The 19,316-nt window shown below is 38.5% G+C and overlaps 1 protein-coding gene across 3 annotated transcripts in view; it reads left to right on the top strand.

Annotated features, from left to right (window-relative positions):
* PALLD (palladin, cytoskeletal associated protein) overlaps positions 1-19,316 on the top strand; it is a 520,996-nt gene that overhangs the window by 449,339 nt on the left and 52,341 nt on the right. For 2 of the 3 annotated variants that reach the window (XM_027837584.1, XM_027837583.1), the window contains exon 2: positions 11,799-12,491. The exons of the other annotated variant lie outside the window; for it this stretch is intronic. In XM_027837584.1, the coding sequence (XP_027693385.1) occupies positions 11,974-12,491 (518 nt within the window). In that variant the 5' untranslated portion in view covers positions 11,799-11,973. The remainder of the gene's footprint in view (positions 1-11,798; positions 12,492-19,316) is intronic. 3 annotated transcript variants of the gene reach the window in all.

Raw genomic sequence — 19,316 nt, 5'->3', positions numbered from 1 at the left:
TGAGGAGACCCAGGGTTAAATCTCAGCTTCCCTACTGACTTATATGTGACAGGTGGAGGAGTTTCTTAACTTCTTCGTTCCCCCCTCTGTAAAATGAAGGTGATTTGACCAGTTTATCTCTAAAGTCTCGCAACATGGTTCAGGGTTTAAAATATACTATATTTAGAGTTAGAGGATCAGGGTTCAAATCCTGACTCTGTTACTTACCTACCTTCATGAGCATTGGTGAATCCTTTATTCTCTGCATCTTTGTTTCCTAATGAATAAAATTAAGGTGATAGACCAGATGTCCTGGGAGGTTCCTTCTAGCTCAGCATTAGTGACCGTATGATTCCTTATGCTTTAATATTCTTTAAGCCTATGGCACCCAATTGTGTAGGGCCTTGTATTCCAGCCTGAGGATTTTCAGTTTTGTTTTGTAGGAAATAGGGGTAGGGAGAGAAAGGGAAAGGAGTAATGTGATAAAAGATTGTGTTAGTTATTTTACTGCATTTGACAGGCTGGATCAGAGAGGAGAGAAACTAAAAGTGAGAGGCTATTTACAAGGCTATTATAATAAACTAGGTGTCCATGAGGCGATGAGGAATAGAACTGGGTTGATGTCCATGGGAATGTAAAAGAGTAGATAGGACTAATTCAAGAGATATTGGGAAAGAAGAATTGACAGGGCATGGTGGCTAATTAGATAAGGCAAGCAGAGAAAAGGAAGAAGTCAAAGATGATACTAAAATTTTTGAGCCCTTTAATAAGAAGTTGGGCAGAAAGCCAGTTAGTCAAGGTTTGGGAGGAGATAATTTTGGGTTTAGACATACTGAGTTTGAAGTGAACCCATGGTATTCAGAAAGAAATGTTAGGTAAGGTTGTAGGGCATCATTAGAGTAGAAAGAAAATTGTGTGTGGAGCTCCCAGATCTCTTTTCAAATTCTGACTCTGCCATTTCCTAGTGATACCTTATTGAGCATGACACTTCACCTTTGGGAGTCTCAGAGGGTCAAACTTTACAGAGAAGTTTCCTCATCTATTAAAAAAAAAAAAGTGTTGGATTGGCTGGTCTTTCTTGGTCCTTCCAGCTCTAAATCCTGTACAGATAGAGATTTGGGATTGGTTCTCTGGAGTTCTAGTAGGTGCTAGAAATGTAGACTGGGTGGTAAGTCATCTATATATTAGCGATAGTTGAAGCACAGGAATGATTGAGCTCTTGGAGGGAAAGAGACCATGAACTAAACCTTAGGGGAAACACCCACATTTATCAAGTAGAAGGAGGAAGAGGAACCAGAGTGAAACAAGAAGAGTTAATCTTAGGAGAAAGTGAAACATGAACAATGCCAAATAAGAGCAATGGACACGGGGTTAGTAGACCAGGATTCAGAATCATGCTTTGCCATTCACCAGCTGTGGGACAACTGTTATACTTGTATGTACTTGTTATACAAGTATAACCCACTTAACCTCTCCACACCTCAGTTTCCTCATCTGTGAAATAGGGGTGATATTACTTATACTGCCAACTCCCCTCAGTTTGTTGTGACAATAAAATCTGAAAACATATAAAAGACCTTGTAAACTGTAAATTGCTACATCAAAGTCAGTAATTAATGTTGCTATAGCAAAGGCAAGGACCAAGAAGAAGGTTGGTGCATGTTAGATAAGAAATTCTAGATACAACCTAAGCCCTCATCTTGAGAGAAGAGACTAAGTTCAAATGAGTTTCATAGGAGAAAGGAAGAAAGAAAGAGAAAAAGAAAAAAAGAGGGGTGGGAAGGAAGGAAGAGCATAAGGTTTGGCTTGGGCTATAAAGTCAAAAAGTTTAAAATGGGAAGGGGGTTGGAGGTTGAGTTTCAGCTCCCAAGCTCAGTTGTGACCCAAGGATAGTTCTGATGTGTTTCCACAGGAGCATTGACACTGTGAAGTAAAGGTGTGTTTCCACTTTAGAATTGTGGTGGAATTATCTACAAGCCACAGGATCCTCCTCCTATTCCTGGATTTACCCTGGATCAGTTCAAATGTAGTTATATTCATCCTTTAAAAGTTCCATCATAAGAGGCCCCTTCACTTTGCAGGAGGATTTACTGTAGGATTCTTTCATCAGGGAGATCCTCTACTGTGCTGAATTTTAGAAGCATTCCTATTAGGTAAAATTCATCTCTATCAGTGTGTGTGTTGGTGTGTGTATATGCATATATGGTGAAATATATGTATATGTACATATATAGAAATATGTACATATGTGTCATATCTGTATTTTATATTTATATGTACATATATGGGCAAGCTAGGTGGCGCAATAGATGGAATGCTGGGCCTGGAGTCGGCAAGACTTATCTTCCTGAGTTCATATCTGGCCTCAGATACTTACTAACTGTGTGACTCTGGGCAAGTCACTTAATCCTGTTTGCTTCAGTTTCCTCAATTTGTAAAATAAGCTGGAGAAGGGAATGAGGAACCACTTTATGTCTTTGCCAAGAAAACCTCAAATAGGGTCATAAAGAGTTGGGCACAACTGAAGCACCTGAACGACAACAATATACATATATATGTGGATCAGCATCATTCTTAGATTTAACTGATGGTTTTCTAAGACAATCCATTATGAGCCAATTTATTTGTTTTGCTTGTAAACCTTCCAAACTCTAGATCAGGAGTTCTTAACCTGGGGTCTATAAACTTGGTTATTAAAAAAATATTTTGGTAACTATTTTAGTGTAATTATTTTCCTTGTAATCACATGTATTTTTTATTTTGTGCATTTAAAAACATTTTGAGAAGGGGACAGTAAGCTTCCCATACTGCCAAAGGGATCTATAATACAAAAAAGTTTGAGAATTCCTATACTAGATAAATATGAATTATCATTACCAAATGTAGCCAGTGAAAGTAGATTTGTCAAAGGACACATAGCCAGTTAGAGTATAGAACCAGAGTGAGGAGCCTGGGATCTGATGTCTGAATTTTTCTATTTCCACTTGTTGGGCTCAGTCTTCCTAGATGTCATATGCTAGGGAATAGTTGGTTTTTGCTTTGTTTTGAATAACGTATTGAGACATGTAGAAGGTAAAGCAGTTCTTCATAGTATACAGCTGTACAGAGAAAATCTTATTCTGCAGCAGAAAAATGTGGGGAATATACCAGGGGAAAATGGAGGGAAAGCAGATTCTTAGTTCTTAAGTCGGAATGGAGGCACTTGGCTAAGAAGGTGATGCCCATTTCTTTTAAAATGTGATACTTTAACTACTCCCACTTTTGTTCATTATAAAAGCAAAGAAGCAGAAAAACCCTTTGGATACTTGCAATTCAGCTTTAGAAAGCTTGGTTGCACTGTGCCTGGCTGTGAAATATTAGATTAATCATTCTTTGCATTTAGCTTTGGGACAAAACAGTTAAACATGTCTATCTTTTCAAACATAAGGTAATTTTCAAGCAATTTAATAATTTTGACGTAGTATGGTTAAGGCCAACAAGTTTCTCAATATCTGTGTCGTGGGGAGTTTCTTTAGAGATCCAGATAGAGTGTATGCTCACTTATTGAAGGAAAACGTTAAAAAGAATTTTTTCACTTTAGAAAAATGCATGTAACAAAAATAGACAAGTTTTATTCTTTAGGAATTGATACCAGATCTTTTCAGTGGGCAGAGGTCCACATTAATCTCTATTATTTTCACTGAAATAGGTTTTAATAGTCATGAGCTCTAATGCTTTCCTGTTCTTTTCTTTAGCCTTTTACAACAATGAGAATGAAAATGAGTGAAGACATTTTGCTTGGTTGGGTAATTTGTTCTTTCTGAAACTGGCCCATGAGCCCTGCCCAGAAAAACAAGAAAAAGCTAAGCCCAGTATGGCAGTGCTTCATTTGACTCAATTCCATCAGGCATATCAGCCTTGCAATCATTGTCCAGGCAAGGGGGAGAAATGTCAATTGTGCTTTCTTGAGCCCTGCCAGTCCTTCATCACATACAATTTATTCCAACGTACAAATCCTTTTCCTTGGTCCAGCTGCAAATGGTTTGGACAACATCTTTACATCCTGCACAGAGCCAAAATTACCATTTACACCAGTGAGAACTGTCTCTATCATGACTATAGGATAAGCCTCAACATCTGTGGAGCCAGCTATAGTATTTAACTTCTGAAGAATAGTTCGTTGTCCTCAGTACATTACCTCCCAAATACCTTAGTTCCCATGCCAGTCATTGTGACATTCAGAATGTTGGTTCCCAAGAAGATTATAAACTAGTTAGTAATTGCTTTTCCCATCACCATACACAGAATGATCTGAGATACAGATTGCTTTTATGTACTAAGACAGATGAGCAGTACTGGTTTGGGTTTTGGGTTGTTTTGTTTTGTTTTGTTTTTCAGTCAGTGAGCCAAGTATAGCTTTTATTCTAAATACAAAGGACCAACTTTTCTGAGTAGACTCCTGTCTTGTGCTTATTTCATTCAGATCTGTTTTCCTTTGCCCACTCCTATTGTAAGGGACTGTGTTTTATCTGAGTTACTTGAAAGTTTCCCATTTGTCAAGAAGGGATTCAATTAGGTGGCCTAAGGTCTTTCCAACTCTTTGTGTCTTTGAGTTGTGTCTGAAGTTGAAGCATGATTTAAAATTTTGGTTCCACAAATATTTACTTAACACTTACTATCTGAATGGCCTGAATGGACAGTCTGCACCCTCAAGGACCTTACAGTCTAATCAAGTGTGAGATCTGTGCTCAGATAAGATAAAGGTAGAATACACTCCATTGGGCTGGAACCAATTACCATATTTTATATAGTCATAACTTGAATAGTGTACATTTGAATTTTTGTGATCACTTTAGTGTAAGGTGAGGCCCAGACAAAGTATTGTTTAAAAAAAAATTGGGAGAGTAAGAATCAAGGATGGTTCAGAATGAGTAAGTGTCAGAGGAAAAGGGTAAAGCTTTGACATCATTCCATATAGGAAAAAGTACACATTTCCTTGCCATGATCAGTTAGAATACTGTGTTTATATTGTTCCATAAAATATTTGTGTCCCTCCTCTTTCCTCTCCTTCTCTGCCCTACCCTCAACTTTGCAATTAATTTTTGAGATGGTTTGGTTTGCATTTACCACAACTGGCACTCTGAATACCTTACCTAATGAAATACAGATGCCATCTGGTTGATATTAATTTGTTATTGTTGTGTTGTTTTTAGTAATAATGATCATTCTTTAGATTGTTTATATTATGGTTCACCATATGTATAATAAATGTTAGCTCTTACAGAAAGCAAATGGTTGGATATAGATGCCCCAATCCCCAGCCAGTGGGTTAATGTTCTGAGTAGACTCAACTTAAGGATAAGGGTTGGGGGAAGAGGGCTAAGAAAATATTAATGTAATTTGCCCTGCCTGAACCAAAAACCATACCAATAATTTTAACTCACCCAGAACATAGAGTTTTCCCACACACTCAGTAGCTTTGGGCTCCACATAGTAAACAGGTAATAGACCTAAGGCCCTTTTGAATTTAGTCCCACAAGACTCCTTCTTATCCCACCCTTGACTGAGTGAACAATCAAGCAATCTATTCAATTTCAATTGAAATTCAAATTCAGAGCAATTCAATTCAATCAAGCAATTCCTTTAGTGCTTACTAGGTTGTAGATGGGGCAGCTAGATGGCATTGAGTGCTTGGCCTGGAATCAGGAAGTCTCTTCCTGAATTCAAATCTAACCTCAGACACTTACTAGCTGTGTGACCCTGGGCAAGTCATTTGCCCAGTTGCCTCATCTGTAAAATGAGCTGGAGAAGGAAATTACAAGCTATTCTAGTATCTTTGCCAAGAAAACTCCAAATGAGGTCACAAAGCATAGGGACACAACTGATCAACAACTGGGAAGACAAAAGTAAAGCACTCTCTGCCCTCACACACACACACAAAAAAAAGTTCTTAAGTAAACCCTACCCTAAATGCATGGTTACGGTCACGGTTACGGTTACAGTTAAAGTTACAGTTAAGGTTAGCATGAATTTAAGGTTAGGTAAACCTCCTACCCTAATTGCTTTTCCCAATACATACGTACCTGCTTGTCTGACCTAACCACTCTTCTCTATACCTAGTACTCCTTAAAATTAAGCCTCGCTTGAAGCTTGGGGCTAGTTGTTAGGGTTTCACTTCTTTGGAAATCTCTGTCCTGTGGGGCGTGTCCCTGCCTTCAGTGAACTTCTGGAAAGCCTGCACAGAGTAGTATGGGGTTTATTTAGGTGGCATTCTTGGACGGCTCAAACATGAAGTAACTTCTGTATCTCGTCCTAGGAGGGTATTTGGAGGTTACAGTGTAGCAAATTCTAGCATTATTATTAAAATGAATTCTAGAGAATTTTGCAGGTGCATCACCCAGAGAGTCTTATTGCTAGGAATCAGGAGACCTTATTTTGCCACTAACAAAACTGGCATTCCATCTAACCTCACACTTCAGTGGGGTTTTTTTACAGTCAGTTTCTCATGTCTGGTATGCTCTCCCTTCAAGACTTAGCTCAAATGCCACATTCTACAAGAGACCTTTCCTGACCTTTATTTTATATTTGTTGTTTAGTCATTTCCATCGCATCCAACTCTTCGTGACCCCATTTGGGATTTTCTTGGCAGAGATACTGGAATGATTTGTCTTTTCCTTCTCCATAAGGAAACTGAGGCAAACAAGGTTAAACGATTTGCCCAGAGTCACACAGCTAGTAAGTGTCTGAGGCCAGATTTGAATTCAGGAAGAGGAGACTTCCTGATTCCAAGCCCAGCACTCTATGCACTCTGCGATCTAGCCTGTCCCCTTACTTTGTACCTATTTTATTTTCACTTATCTGCATACAAGTTATTTTCCCCATGTAGAATATAAATTCCTTGAGGGCAGGAAATGTTTTCATTTGGTTTTTGTGTTCCTGTGCCTAGCAAAGTACCTGACCCATGGTAGGGCCTTAATAAATGCTTCTCATGTTACCTTGTGATAATGAACAGATTACTTCATCTTTCTAGCCCTCAGGTTCATCTGTGAGCAATTTGAACTAAATGACCTCTGTAGTTGCTTAGCTATAAATTGTCTGATGGTGGTGAATGATACTACCAGAAAACAGCAAAATTTTAATACGTCAGTGAGTCTGGGACATCTTTAGCCTGGATACTTCGCTCTGTGGGTAGAGATTGTGTCCTGTCCAAGCCTGTCTACTTATGGTCCATGTCCTTCCATAAAATCCTAAAATATGCTGGAGACCTTTCTGCAGGTCTCTCAACATTTTGTGGCTGCCAGTGCAAGCATGTATTGCCTTTGGTGAAGGAATCCAGAATGTTTGTTTTTTGGGGGATGTCCAGGAGAACATTTCTTAAAATGCATTCCCAAAGTTATTATTATATTCTTCACTTGTGATAGAAAGTGAAACATAGTGTGTGTCAGGGACTATCTGTATTTTTAACATTGCTTTATTTTTCATTACTCTTGGCACTGCTATAAATCTTACTTTTTTTTTTTTTTTTTAAGATAAATAAGCCTTAGGTTTTCCTTTTTCTTTTCCCCCCATGGAATCAAAGAACAATATGTTGCCACATTCCCTGGGAAAAGTATTGATTGGGATTTTGAAAAAGTATTCTATCCCACAGTCAGTTTAAAAACAGCTAGAAATTGCTTCTTTCTTCTAGACATTTGGAAAATAAATGTATATATATAACCCAACCGATAATCTCCATCTTTTCTGGACAATTTGAATAATTCATTCAGCTGGCCTTCTTTTTTTTATTTTTTTTTTTTCATTCCATTTCTCCCCAGGTTGGATAGAAAGGTGTGTGGGAAGATTTTTTTTTTATTGTCAAATTTTAAATTAGGGTGGCATTACTCGATTAGTTATACAGTTTTCTTTTACCTGGTAAATTAATAGCAATATTTACTAAGTGAGGGAAGAAACAACTTTTAAATTATGAAAGTGAAACATCATTAGTGTATTAGCTCTTTTTATCTTTATTGATATATCAAAATCCCACCTAGAAAATAATTTGGATTAGGTAGGTAAAGATATAGGAGTATAATAATAGTTTTCATGTACATAATGGTAGTTTCTAAAGCATATTGTCCCCTCCTGGATTTAGTGGATTCTCTTTTCTGTAGTAGCTCTACTCTGAAGAGAGAAAGATTACTCAAGTATCTGGCTGCTCAAATGGATCTTTACTATAATCCATTTGAACATTGCCTCCACTAATGCAGATTGCAGTCTACCCCTTACTGCCCAACAAGAGTTCCACCCAACATGCTATAGTCCTTCCTCAATGTACTTTAATCTTACAACTTTCTTTTTATTTCTTTCCTCCTTTTCCCAAATAGATATCATTCCTCAGTCATCTACCCCTTTCCATTCTTCCTGCTGTCACCTTCATTTAGTTCTTTCATTGTTTCTGCCTGTACTCTATTTTGAGTAGATTCAGAATCCCAGAATGCCAGAATTGGAAGAGATTTCCATGGACACCTAGTCAGAACCCTACCTGAGAACTGGTCGTCCAGCTTTTGATTGAAAATCTCCAATGAGGGGGAACTCACTACCTCCAAAAGCAGTGTATCTCACTTTTGGAAAGTTCTAACTATTTGGAAATTATCTTTCTGTGTCTCTTTGCAACTTCTATCTGTTGCTCCTTTGTATCTGCCCTCTAAGCCTAGCATAGCATCTCACATTGGTAAGCTCAGTAAATGTTTGTGAATGAATAAGTGAGTGAATACTACTTACAACTTTGAAACCATTCTTAATTCCTAGACTTAGACTTAATTCCTAGACTTAATCTGCGGTCTGTGAGCTTTTTTTTTTTATCTCATTGTAATTGGACAATAAGGATGGGAATGTCTTTTTCATTGTCTCAGAAGCGGCCTAATCTGTTTTAGCTCAGAAATTATCATTTGTGCTGAAACCAGGTATGAAAAATTGTTGGTTTTCAGTAGTTTTTCAGTCATGTCTAACTCTTCATGACCCACTTAGGGTTTTCTTGGCAAAGATACGGGAATAGATTGCTATTTTCTTCTCCAGTTCATTTTACAGATGAAGAAACTGAGGCAAACAGGGTTAAGTGACTTTCTCAGGGTCACACAGCTAGTAAGTGTCAGAGGCTGGATTTGAGCTCAGATCTGTTAACTCCAAGACAGGCATACTATGCTCTGTGCCACCTAACTGCCCTTATGAAAAATTGCAGGCCCCAAATAGTACTCTTACCACAACTTTCTTCTCTCCTTTGTCCTCCCCACCCCCTACCCCTTTCTCTTCTCATCCACCTCCCAACTCTATCTCTGTCTCTGGGGAATGTTCTATTTTCCATGTCCAAGTACTGAGCAACTGAAACTGGGACCCATATGAAAACAGTATCATCTGAATTTCACTGCCGATGAAGTGCTAGGTTGTTTATAATTTCAAAAGCATTGATTAAATTAGAGCACTTGGAAATAGACCGTTAGCCATTGGCTAGAAGGACTAGTTAGGCTAGTGATTCCTGAGTGGCCTTGCATGGTTGGCTGAGCAGTCATTTCCCAATGAAAAAAGCTAGGACTATGAAAAAAAAAAGTGATGCTGATATATATAGGAAGCCTGGCTTCCTGAAAGCCCTTTTTGGAAATATTCCTTAAGCTTGGTACAAGGGTCTTGGAGCTCTCTAGAGTTTTTAAAATATCTCCACATCAGATAGGGGGTGTGGCATGGCAATCTCTTTGTAGCCACCACACAACAGCTGGTACCAGCTGGCTGGTACCAGGCCAGGCTTAAAAATATAACTTTGGCTTTGACCATTTTGAGCCAGCTTGTCTCTGGAAAACAGCCATCTAGAGGTAGCTTTGAAGAGGCTGTCTTGCTATACCAAGTTACTATCCAGCCCAGACATAAATCATTAGGTTGAGCTGTAGACCTTTCAGTTTTTAAATGCGCTTGTGCCAGGATTAGGAGGCCATGGCAAAAGGAGTACACAGGAGAAGCTAAGAGGAGAAAGGAGTGCTGCAGGATAAGTTATGAAGATAGATGGCCTGGCTTTAGGGTGGGTGGTTCTTATATTTCTATACCTGTCCTAAAACAGATCTATAAACATGCCAAAAGGACATATGTGCTATGAAGCATCCTGAAACCACACAGACATCTGTGGTGTCAAGGGAACAGTGAATTCCCAGCTGTGACATGGCTGTATAAAGAAGGAACTCAGATTGATTTCAACATGAAGACCACACAGAGTTACAGCTAATGGATTCTTTGATGCTAGGGTTGAGCTTGCTTCTACTTACATTTTTCAGCTACCAGGAAAATAAAAAGACCACCTTGATTTCTTACACTATTTTTTTTACCAATTTATAAGAGTAGTAGCTAGGACCAAACTGTTTGCTATTGAAGTGGCTAAATAATGAAAGATTCAAACTGTAGAGGAAAGAAGGATTTCCATTCTCCTTGGCTGATTTCCCTCTCTGTTCTTACTAATGAAATCCTCCTGAAGTCTTTCAGGACTTTTGAAAGATCTCTTCTCCCCACCCCCTAACCCCCTTCCTATGTATTTCCTTGAATTCTTGAAATTCTAGGGTCACTTTGTAATTAAACAGCTAAAGATGAGAAAGCAAGTATTTCTGTATCTGAACAGTTTTGTCAGAAAAAGTGAATAAATGTAACTACCCTCCAATGGAATGAAGTGGTTTTTATTCACCTTTTATTCACACATATTATAGTGCCACCTTCTGTTGAAGTTCTTGTAAACAGCCACAGGTGACTAGAGTACTTTTTTGCTAATGTGCCCTGTTTCAAACATGGTTAATACATAATTATACTAAATAGAAGCTAGTCAACTAAGAGTATAGGAGTTAACTCATCTGGTTGTAAGCTTATAGTTAGCTATAATGGGAATTCCAAATAAAACACTTCTAAATCTGTTAGAGTTTGGGGCACTATTCATAAATAAGAGACTATTTGTTGATTATACCCATATTAAAGATAAATGTCTCATTCAGAGATTTATTGTAGACACTTAAAACATTTTTAATTGGCCACAACTCATTTACATTTGTTTTACTTACCAATGATAACAGGTATTTAGTTTAGCATAAGTAATGGATAATTACAGAATTTAATATTTTAAATGCTATGCATGTATTTAAGGGTTTTAGAGTGACTTGCTGTAAGATCAAAAGTGATAAGTAAATTATTATCTAGTACTTGCTGAAAAATGAAGTAATAAAATTCCATGAGAAACTTATTCTCTTAATTATTCTTATGTCTTATTCTATTAATTATAGTCCTTAAAACAATTAGCAAATAGTCATTACTTTGTATTCCTATTCAAACTTGACTTTCTCCTCCATACAAACTGGTTATTAGTCTGAAAGTCTTTTTTCTTTTTATCCAAAGGAATATTAAAGACCTTTTAGGAACACTGAATAAGGCAAATTGAAATTGACTCATTCTCCAACAAAACTAGATTCAAACTAAAAAAGTTTGGATAATTTTTGACCTTTTAATTTTTTTATTTCATTAACTTTTTAATGGCCAGAAAGAGAAGGAAAAGGAGCTTTTTCTCACACTGGTTCTAGTAGAATCAAAGTGAAATTTACCCCCAGAAGTCTGGAAAAATTTCCATCTGAAGTTCTAAGTAAAGGTTTGCATCATTTTAGGTAAACTTCAAGAAAGGTTTCAGATAACTAGTGATTTCTGCTTCATTTTCAACAATAACTAGTGGTTTCTGCTTCATTTTCAACACATTTCATTCAAATAATTGTGAACTTTGGAACTTTTATATAAAAGTTATTGTGTTCACAGCTTAAGTGACTTGTTCTTATTTTTGGCTCTTTCCACAGGGACCCTTTGAAAATACAACAACTGCAGAACCAAATTAGACTGGAACAAGAGGGAAGCCAGTGGTACCATCAGCAGTCGAGCACCCCACAGAACCCTCCCCCATCCCCACCTTTCCCTCCTCCACCATCTTTTCAAGAGCTTGAGGCCAGCCAATCTGTCCCTTTCCCAGATCAGATGAATGTTCTAACCTCTCACTCTTCTCCCATCATGCAGCCCTCCAGCTCCTTCAACTATGCTAGGCCCAAACAATTCATTGCTGCTCAGAACATCAGCCCTGCCTCAGGTTATGTGACTCCTTCTTCTAGTTCTTCCACCTCCAGCCTCCCATCTCCCATGTCTCCAACTGCTACTCAGAAACAGTTTGGCCGTGTGCCTGTGCCACCCTTCTCTCAACCGTTTCCCTCTGAAGGGGAGTATCTGTGGTCTCCTTCTTCACCCTCCCCTCCTCCCCCTCCTCCCCCAGTCTTCAGTCCAACCGCAGCTTTTCCCATGTCTGATTCTTTTCCACTCCCTCCTCCCCCTCCTCCACCTCTCCCAGGGTCAGTTCCCTCACCTTCTTACTGCCCTTCTCCAAATGCTCGATTTGGTCACTCCAATCAAACACCAGCAGCCTTCCTCAGCTCCATGTTGCCATCCCAGCCGACTCCCATCGCAGTCAATGCATTAGGACTTCCAAAAAGTGTTACACCTGTGTAAGTATGGGCCTTTGGTTTATATTATTTCGGTTTTGTTTCAGTCCTTTCTTGTTCAAGGAGATCTACACACACATTCACTTTGTTTTCTCGTAACTAGCCTCATTCTGATTGTATTGAAGACAGCTTTTTTCCAAGATATTGTATAACAGGTACATTTATAGCATCACAGACCTAGAGTTGGAAGGATATTTAATCCAGTTCTCTGACTTTAAAGATGGGGAAACTGAGGTTCAGAAAGGTTAAATGATTTGCCCAGAGTCAATAGAAATGGAATATTTCTATTTCTATAGAAAATGGTAGAATCAGGTTTGGAACCTTCTTGGCTCCCAAACTGGTACTCTCCCCCTTCACCACACTGCCCCCTGTTGCCTAGTCTACATTATAGAATGCCAGAGCTAAAAGTAGCCTTTCAAGGTCATCTGTTCTAAAATTTTCCTCTTATTGATGAGGAAATTAATATTGTAGAGGTAGAATGATTATTATTTTCTTAATTTTTGTAAGCCTTGTCTCCCTCTCTAGCCCAGGCTGGAAGTGAAGGCCTGATCCTACTAATGGTAGGCACAAGAGTTTTGACCTCCTCCATTTCTGACCTAGGCCATTTTGCCCTTCCTTAGAAAGCCTCTTGGGCCCTACTCCAGAGTGCTCAGCATCTTGATGCTAGAGCTAGTGTGGACATCTGCTCAGTTTTACCCCTATTGCACATGAGCTCCTGAGCTCATGTTTAATGTTTAGTCATTTTTCAGTTATGTTTGATTCTTCATGACCCCTTTTGGAGTCTTCTTGGCAAAAATACTAGAACAGTTTACCATTTCATTCTCCAGCTCATTTTACAGGTGAGGAAATTGAGACAAACAGGTTTAAGTGATTTGCCCGATTTGAATTCAGGAAGAGGAGCTTTCCTGACTCTGGGCCCAACACTCTATCCACTATACCACCTAACTGCTAGATTTAGTGTGGCCATCTGATCAGCTTTAAGCACCTTGGAGCTCCTGAGCTCAAGCAATCCACAAATCTCAGCCTCCCCAGTTAGAAGAATTCTAGGCATGCAGCATCTTGCCTGGCTTGAAATTATTTCCGCAGGGTTATAAAGCTAGTTAGTAACAGAGCCAGAACTAGAGCCCAGCTTTGCCTGACTTAGAATCCATTTGGTCTCTTTAAAAGTGCCAGTGCATTGTGTAACGAGATTTTTCAATACTACTCTTACACATTTTTCACAAAGAACCTGTAATTAAACTGGCAAATGTAATTCTGTTTGAATGAGTACCTTCTCCAGCTAGATAGGCTTGAAGTGTTAGCTGCAAACAATGGATATATAGTGCATGAAGCAGTCTTGCAAGGTGACCCAGAGTTAATTTATTAGATTCTTTAGCTTGCCTCATTTTAGCCAAAAATCAAATACCTGATGTGAGACAACCTGGTATGGTGAATAGAGTCAACAAGTCCTGTCTTTGACACTTACTGGGTGTTGATCTTGAGTAAGTTATTTAATCTCCCAATGACCCAGTTGCGGAGCAGGTGACAATCTGCACTGGTAGAAGGAGTTTCTTCATTGGGAGTTCCATATGCAATCCCTCAATCAATCAGTAAACACTGATTAAGTTTACTTGTGTGCCAGGCATCAAAAAATAGTTACTGCCCTCAAAGAGCTTCCATTTTAAAGATGAGGGGTAACATATACATAAATTAGCACATATAAAATAAATACAGATAGAAGGGAGACTTGGAAGGGAAAAGACTAGCAGTTGCGGGGAGCAGAAAAGGCCTCTTATGGAAGAGGTGACATTTGAGCTAAGATTTAAAGCAAAACAGGGACTCTACAAAACAAAGATTAAAAAGGAGAACATTCCAGGCAGAGGGAAATGGGAGATGGAATATTCTACAGGACAAACATCAAGGAGGCCATTCTGACTGGAGTTTGTGAAGGGGAATAACTTGTTAAAAGAGTGAAAAGTGAGGTAGTAGCCATGTTAGAAAGAGGTTTAAGTGAGAAAAAGTTTATGTCTAATCCTATTTTTTAAGGGGACCATTGTGTTAGAAACAGGGTTCAGACACTCTTTGGTAGAGTTAGGGAGGTACAAGCGAGTTGTCGCAGTCCACTACTTCCCTAGTTGCAGGTCAGAGTTCTATTCTCCTTTAAGAAACGAAACTGAAGCAAAGTGAGCAAAGGAAGGAAGAGTTTATTAATGGTTCTTGCAAGAAGCCAGTGTATGGTACCTCAGAGGGAAACACACACACACACACACACACACACTACAGGAGGGAGAGTAAACCTTATATCCCCATGCCTCGCTGCAAGTCCCTCCTAGGTGACTTTCATTGGTAGAAGTCAGCATAGGTCACAGACTTCCTGAAACGCCTACAACATGTTACCCGTGGTATGTTTTCCCTCCCTCCATCATATGATGCATGTTAAAAAAAATGGTGTCTTAACCCCCCCGGAGGTGGAAAAGCTAGTACTCATGAACCCATTACATATGTGCGCTCTTACTTTCTTTTTTCTTTTTTTTTGTTGGGCAATGGGGGTTAAGTATCTTGCCCAGGGTCACACAGCTAGTAGGCGTTATGTGTCTGAGGCCGGATCTGAACCCAGGTCTTCCTGAATCCAGGGCCGTGCTCTATCCACTGCGCCAGCTAGCTGCCCCACACATGTACACTCTTAAGTAAAGCTTAATCTTTGTGCTACTTCCAGCCTCTGTAACCAAACAACCAGTCTCATCCACTTTTAGTAGGTTCTAGAACCTCTGACCTAGGGCTACCTTTTCTCTCAATTTCCTTATATGGAAATATAATCGTTTCTTACCTCTCACAACTGTACTTTAAGAAATCATTTAGGAAGCTTTTTGGGAGATGAATGGGAGTGGGGAGGAGCTTGGAGTAAAGAATCCAATTAGAAGTCTATTACAATAGTCTCGATGAGAGGCGATGAAACCTTGAACTAGGGGTTATGACTATATGTGTAAAAAGAAGGGAGCATATGTGAGAGATGCTGTAGAGAAAAAAATGAAAAGATTTGGCAGCTAATTGAATATGTGGGATGCTCAACAGAGAGAAAGGAGTCAAGGATGACACTAGAGTTCAGAACCTAGGCATCTGACAAGATGGTGATGTTCTTCATATGGTAATTGGGAAACTGAAAAGAGAGGTGGGGAGTTTGGGGAGGAAAATAATTCTGTGTTGGATCCATTGAGTTTGAGATACTTAAACAGGGCCTGCAGTTTGAAATGTTCAGTAGGCAGTTAGTGATTCAGGACTGGGAGAGAGAATAGGACTGGATAAAAAGATCTGAGAATTATCATCATAGAGATTATAATCAGATTCATGGCCTCTTATGAGGTGAGGAATTGAGAGACTGTAGAAAGAAAGGTCCTATGGCAGAACTTCAGGGGACAGCCACAGTTAGTAGACATGTTATGGCTGAAGACACAGTAAAGACACTGAGAAAAAACAGTCAAATGAGTAGGAGGAAAGTCAGGAGAGGGCTGTCAGGAAAACTCAGAAAGGAAGGCATATCCTGGAGCAGAAGTTGATTCTCAATGTCAGATGCTGCAGAGAGGTTAAGGATGAAGATTAAGAAAAAGGCCATTAGAATTAACAAGAGCTATATGTTTAATAGGAATGTACATGTAGAGCCTATATCAGATTGCACACTGTCTTAGAGAGAGAGGCAGGTTGGGAGGGGAAGAAAATTTAAAACTCAAAAGCTTATGGAAGTGAATGTTAAACTAAAATTAATAAAAATAAATTTTTAAAAAATAAATTAAAAGAAAAGAATTGACAAGAGATCATTGGTGACTTTGGACAGAACAGTTTCAGTTGAATAATGAGGTCAGAAGTCAGATTATAGAGGGTTTAGAAGAAAATGAAAAGGCAGGAAGTATGGGCTCTGAGTGTAGAATGACTTTTTCAAACAGACCCATTTATTCTTCCCCGATATCAAATACCTGAGAGATAGCAGAAAATTAGAAAGACTAAGTTGAAGTCCTTCCCCTAACATATACTGGCTATGTGACCCCAGACAAGTCACTTAAACATCTCAGTGCCCCAGGTATCTCTGCATGAGAGTTTCTAGGGCCTTTTGTTTTGTTTTGTTTTATTTTGTTTTGTTTTGGAAGAGGATGACAGCAGGGGAAATATCAAGGTAGAGGTTAGGACGTTAAAAAAAAAAAGTCAAATGCTTAATTTAGATATTGCCGTTTCTAAACCATAAGGAACTTGCTTTTCCATCATAAGGTACACATATTAAATCTTTTCTCTTGAAAACCAAATATGCCTCTACCCCAGGGGCCATCAAGCTTTTTCAGTTCATGAACCCATCTAGCAGTCTGGTAAAACCTATGGACCCCTTCTCAGAATAATGTTTTTAAATGCATAAAATTAAAATGCATCGGGTGACAAAGAAACCCCATTATATTGCAATACAGTGATCAAAATTCTTTATAAAAAAAAAAAGTTTACAGAGCCCAGGTTTCGATAGCTCTGTATGTGCTGGAACTCTTTTATTATTCTGCAAAGGTGGAATGCTGTAGCTCATAGATGTGGGCAGCAGAAGTCAAAAAGACAGGCAACTAAAACTAGGAATGCCAGCCAGTTATTAAAAATCTCTAATTAAAAAATTGAAAATAAATAAGAATAATACAATTTTTTAAATGGCTCAAGTCTCCCTTCAAACTAGGAGCAGCCTCAAGCCATGAATTGATTGTGGCTTCAGGAAACTTCAGCAGGTCAAGCTTTTCTGCTCTCTTTCCTCAGGCAGTCAGTCACATTCTTAACTGGTGTTGCCAGGGTCACTGGCAGAGAAGATATTACCCCACACCCAAAGCTGTTGACAGACACAAACGTAGCACTGTTAAGTCAACTAAACCATTCAGATGGGTCGGGTGGTGGGTGCTGAGGGGAGTGAGGAGAACACAGCCTCAGGAAGGAATCTTTTTGCACTCTTGTAAAATTAACGTCCTCTGTCTCCCTCCCTATTGCTGATGGTTCATTTTAAGGCTTCCATTTGCTGTTAGCCTCCTCTGGTGCTGTAAATCAAGCTGTAAGAGGTAGTTGGAATCTATTGGATTAAGGAATTCCACATTGGGAAACAGGGAAACATTTCTACTTCTCTTTGAGGCTAAAAAGTTGGGCTGCCTTCCTTCTCAAAGTTTGTGGGGGTAAAACCTAGACTTCCACCATCACTAGGGTTACACCAAATTTCTCAGCCACCTTCACATTCCCATGATCTTTTATCATAAGGGAGTGCTACATAGCCAGAGAGAGTGCCACACACTGCTTTCTACCCATAATTGTCCCTTTCATATAATTAGATCCTTGGCTTTGAAATGTTCCCCCAAAGCCTCCACAAGCCAGAGCCTGCATTTACCAGAAATGTATTAATAATCACTTGCATTATCCAGGAACTGTAAGCACTGTGTAGACATTATCTCATTACTCCTCCCTCTTCTCCCTTTCTCATAGGGAGTAGGTAGGAGGAACCAAATTGTCATTCTGTTTAAAAGAAATAGTCACACAGAGGATAAGGGATATATGCCTATGGTCATGCTAGCTACCAAAAGGAACTAGTCTGACTTTAAGATTTTGCCTTGACAGAGAAGTGAAGAACTAACAATGCAGAATGAGACATATACTTTCAGACAAATCTAATGTGTATATTTACTTTGCTTAATTATACTTGTTTGTAACAAGAGAGGACTTTTATTTGGTTAGGGTTTTTGTTTTTTTTGTTTTTTTTTTTTTGGTGGAGAGGAAAGTTTAGGGGAATAGAAATAGTGATGTCACAAAAGAAAAAAAGGAAAGAACATTAATAAAACATTTAAAAATAAGAAAGTTTAGAAGGGGACATAGGCAAGCAATGTTATAACCTTGCAAAGAAGCTATATGTAACATAGATTCATACTTTTATATACAATACTCTTTCTACTTTTCTTTGTCTATGGATATGGTCATGTTTAGACAGAGTGTTATTAGTCAAGTTTATAATAAAAAATCAAATGACACTACAATGAATTTTTTTTTCAAAGATTTGGATTTATGTACGCATTTTAATGTGGTCCCACATACTTGATGTTTGGTATTTCCAGACCAAAATAACAACTTCAAAATGAGCAAACAAAAAAATCACTTACAGTTTTAGCTGGATTGTTTTATTTAAGGTACTCACACATTTGAGTAGGCTACAAATGAACATTGATTGAATACATGCTATTTTCATAGCACTGACTGTGATAAAGGATCCTTGAAGGATCACGTAACTGAGATTATGTTTGTAGGATAAGAGTAGCATGGTATCATGCTTTTTAAAAAAGACATTTTTTGAACCATCTCTTATATCAAGGCAATCAATGATGCTATGGTTAGAGTGCTATGTTTAGAGTCAGAAAGACCTGAGTTTAAAACCTGCCTTTGACACTTGCGTGGTCCTAGGCAACCTCTCTCAGCCTGTTTCCTCATCAGTAAAATAAGGATAATAATGTTTATATCATAGGGCTGTTGTAAGGATTGAATGAAATAATATAGGTAAGGTGCTTGGCCAGTCTTAAAGCATCATATAGATGCTAATTACGATCATGAAGAATTTTTTTTTTTAAAGAAAAGAGAAAAAAAATTCAACAAAACCAATGGACACCCTGAAAAAGTCTAATGTTATTTGCAATGTTCTACACTGGTAGACCCCCACCTCTGCAAAGGAATAGAATAGGGGGGAGGTTAAATTGTCTTTTTCTTTAACATCTTTTCTTTGGGGCCAAGCTTGTTTTTATAATTTTGTAACATTCAGTTTCAGTTGTTTTGATACTATTGTTCTTTCCATTTTTACATTGCAGT

The sequence above is a fragment of the Vombatus ursinus genome, unplaced genomic scaffold (genome assembly GCF_900497805.2).
Source record: "Vombatus ursinus unplaced genomic scaffold, bare-nosed wombat genome assembly UNPS02014821.1, whole genome shotgun sequence".
NCBI lineage: Eukaryota > Metazoa > Chordata > Mammalia > Diprotodontia > Vombatidae > Vombatus > Vombatus ursinus.
This window is presented reverse-complemented; position numbering and strand designations above follow the sequence as displayed.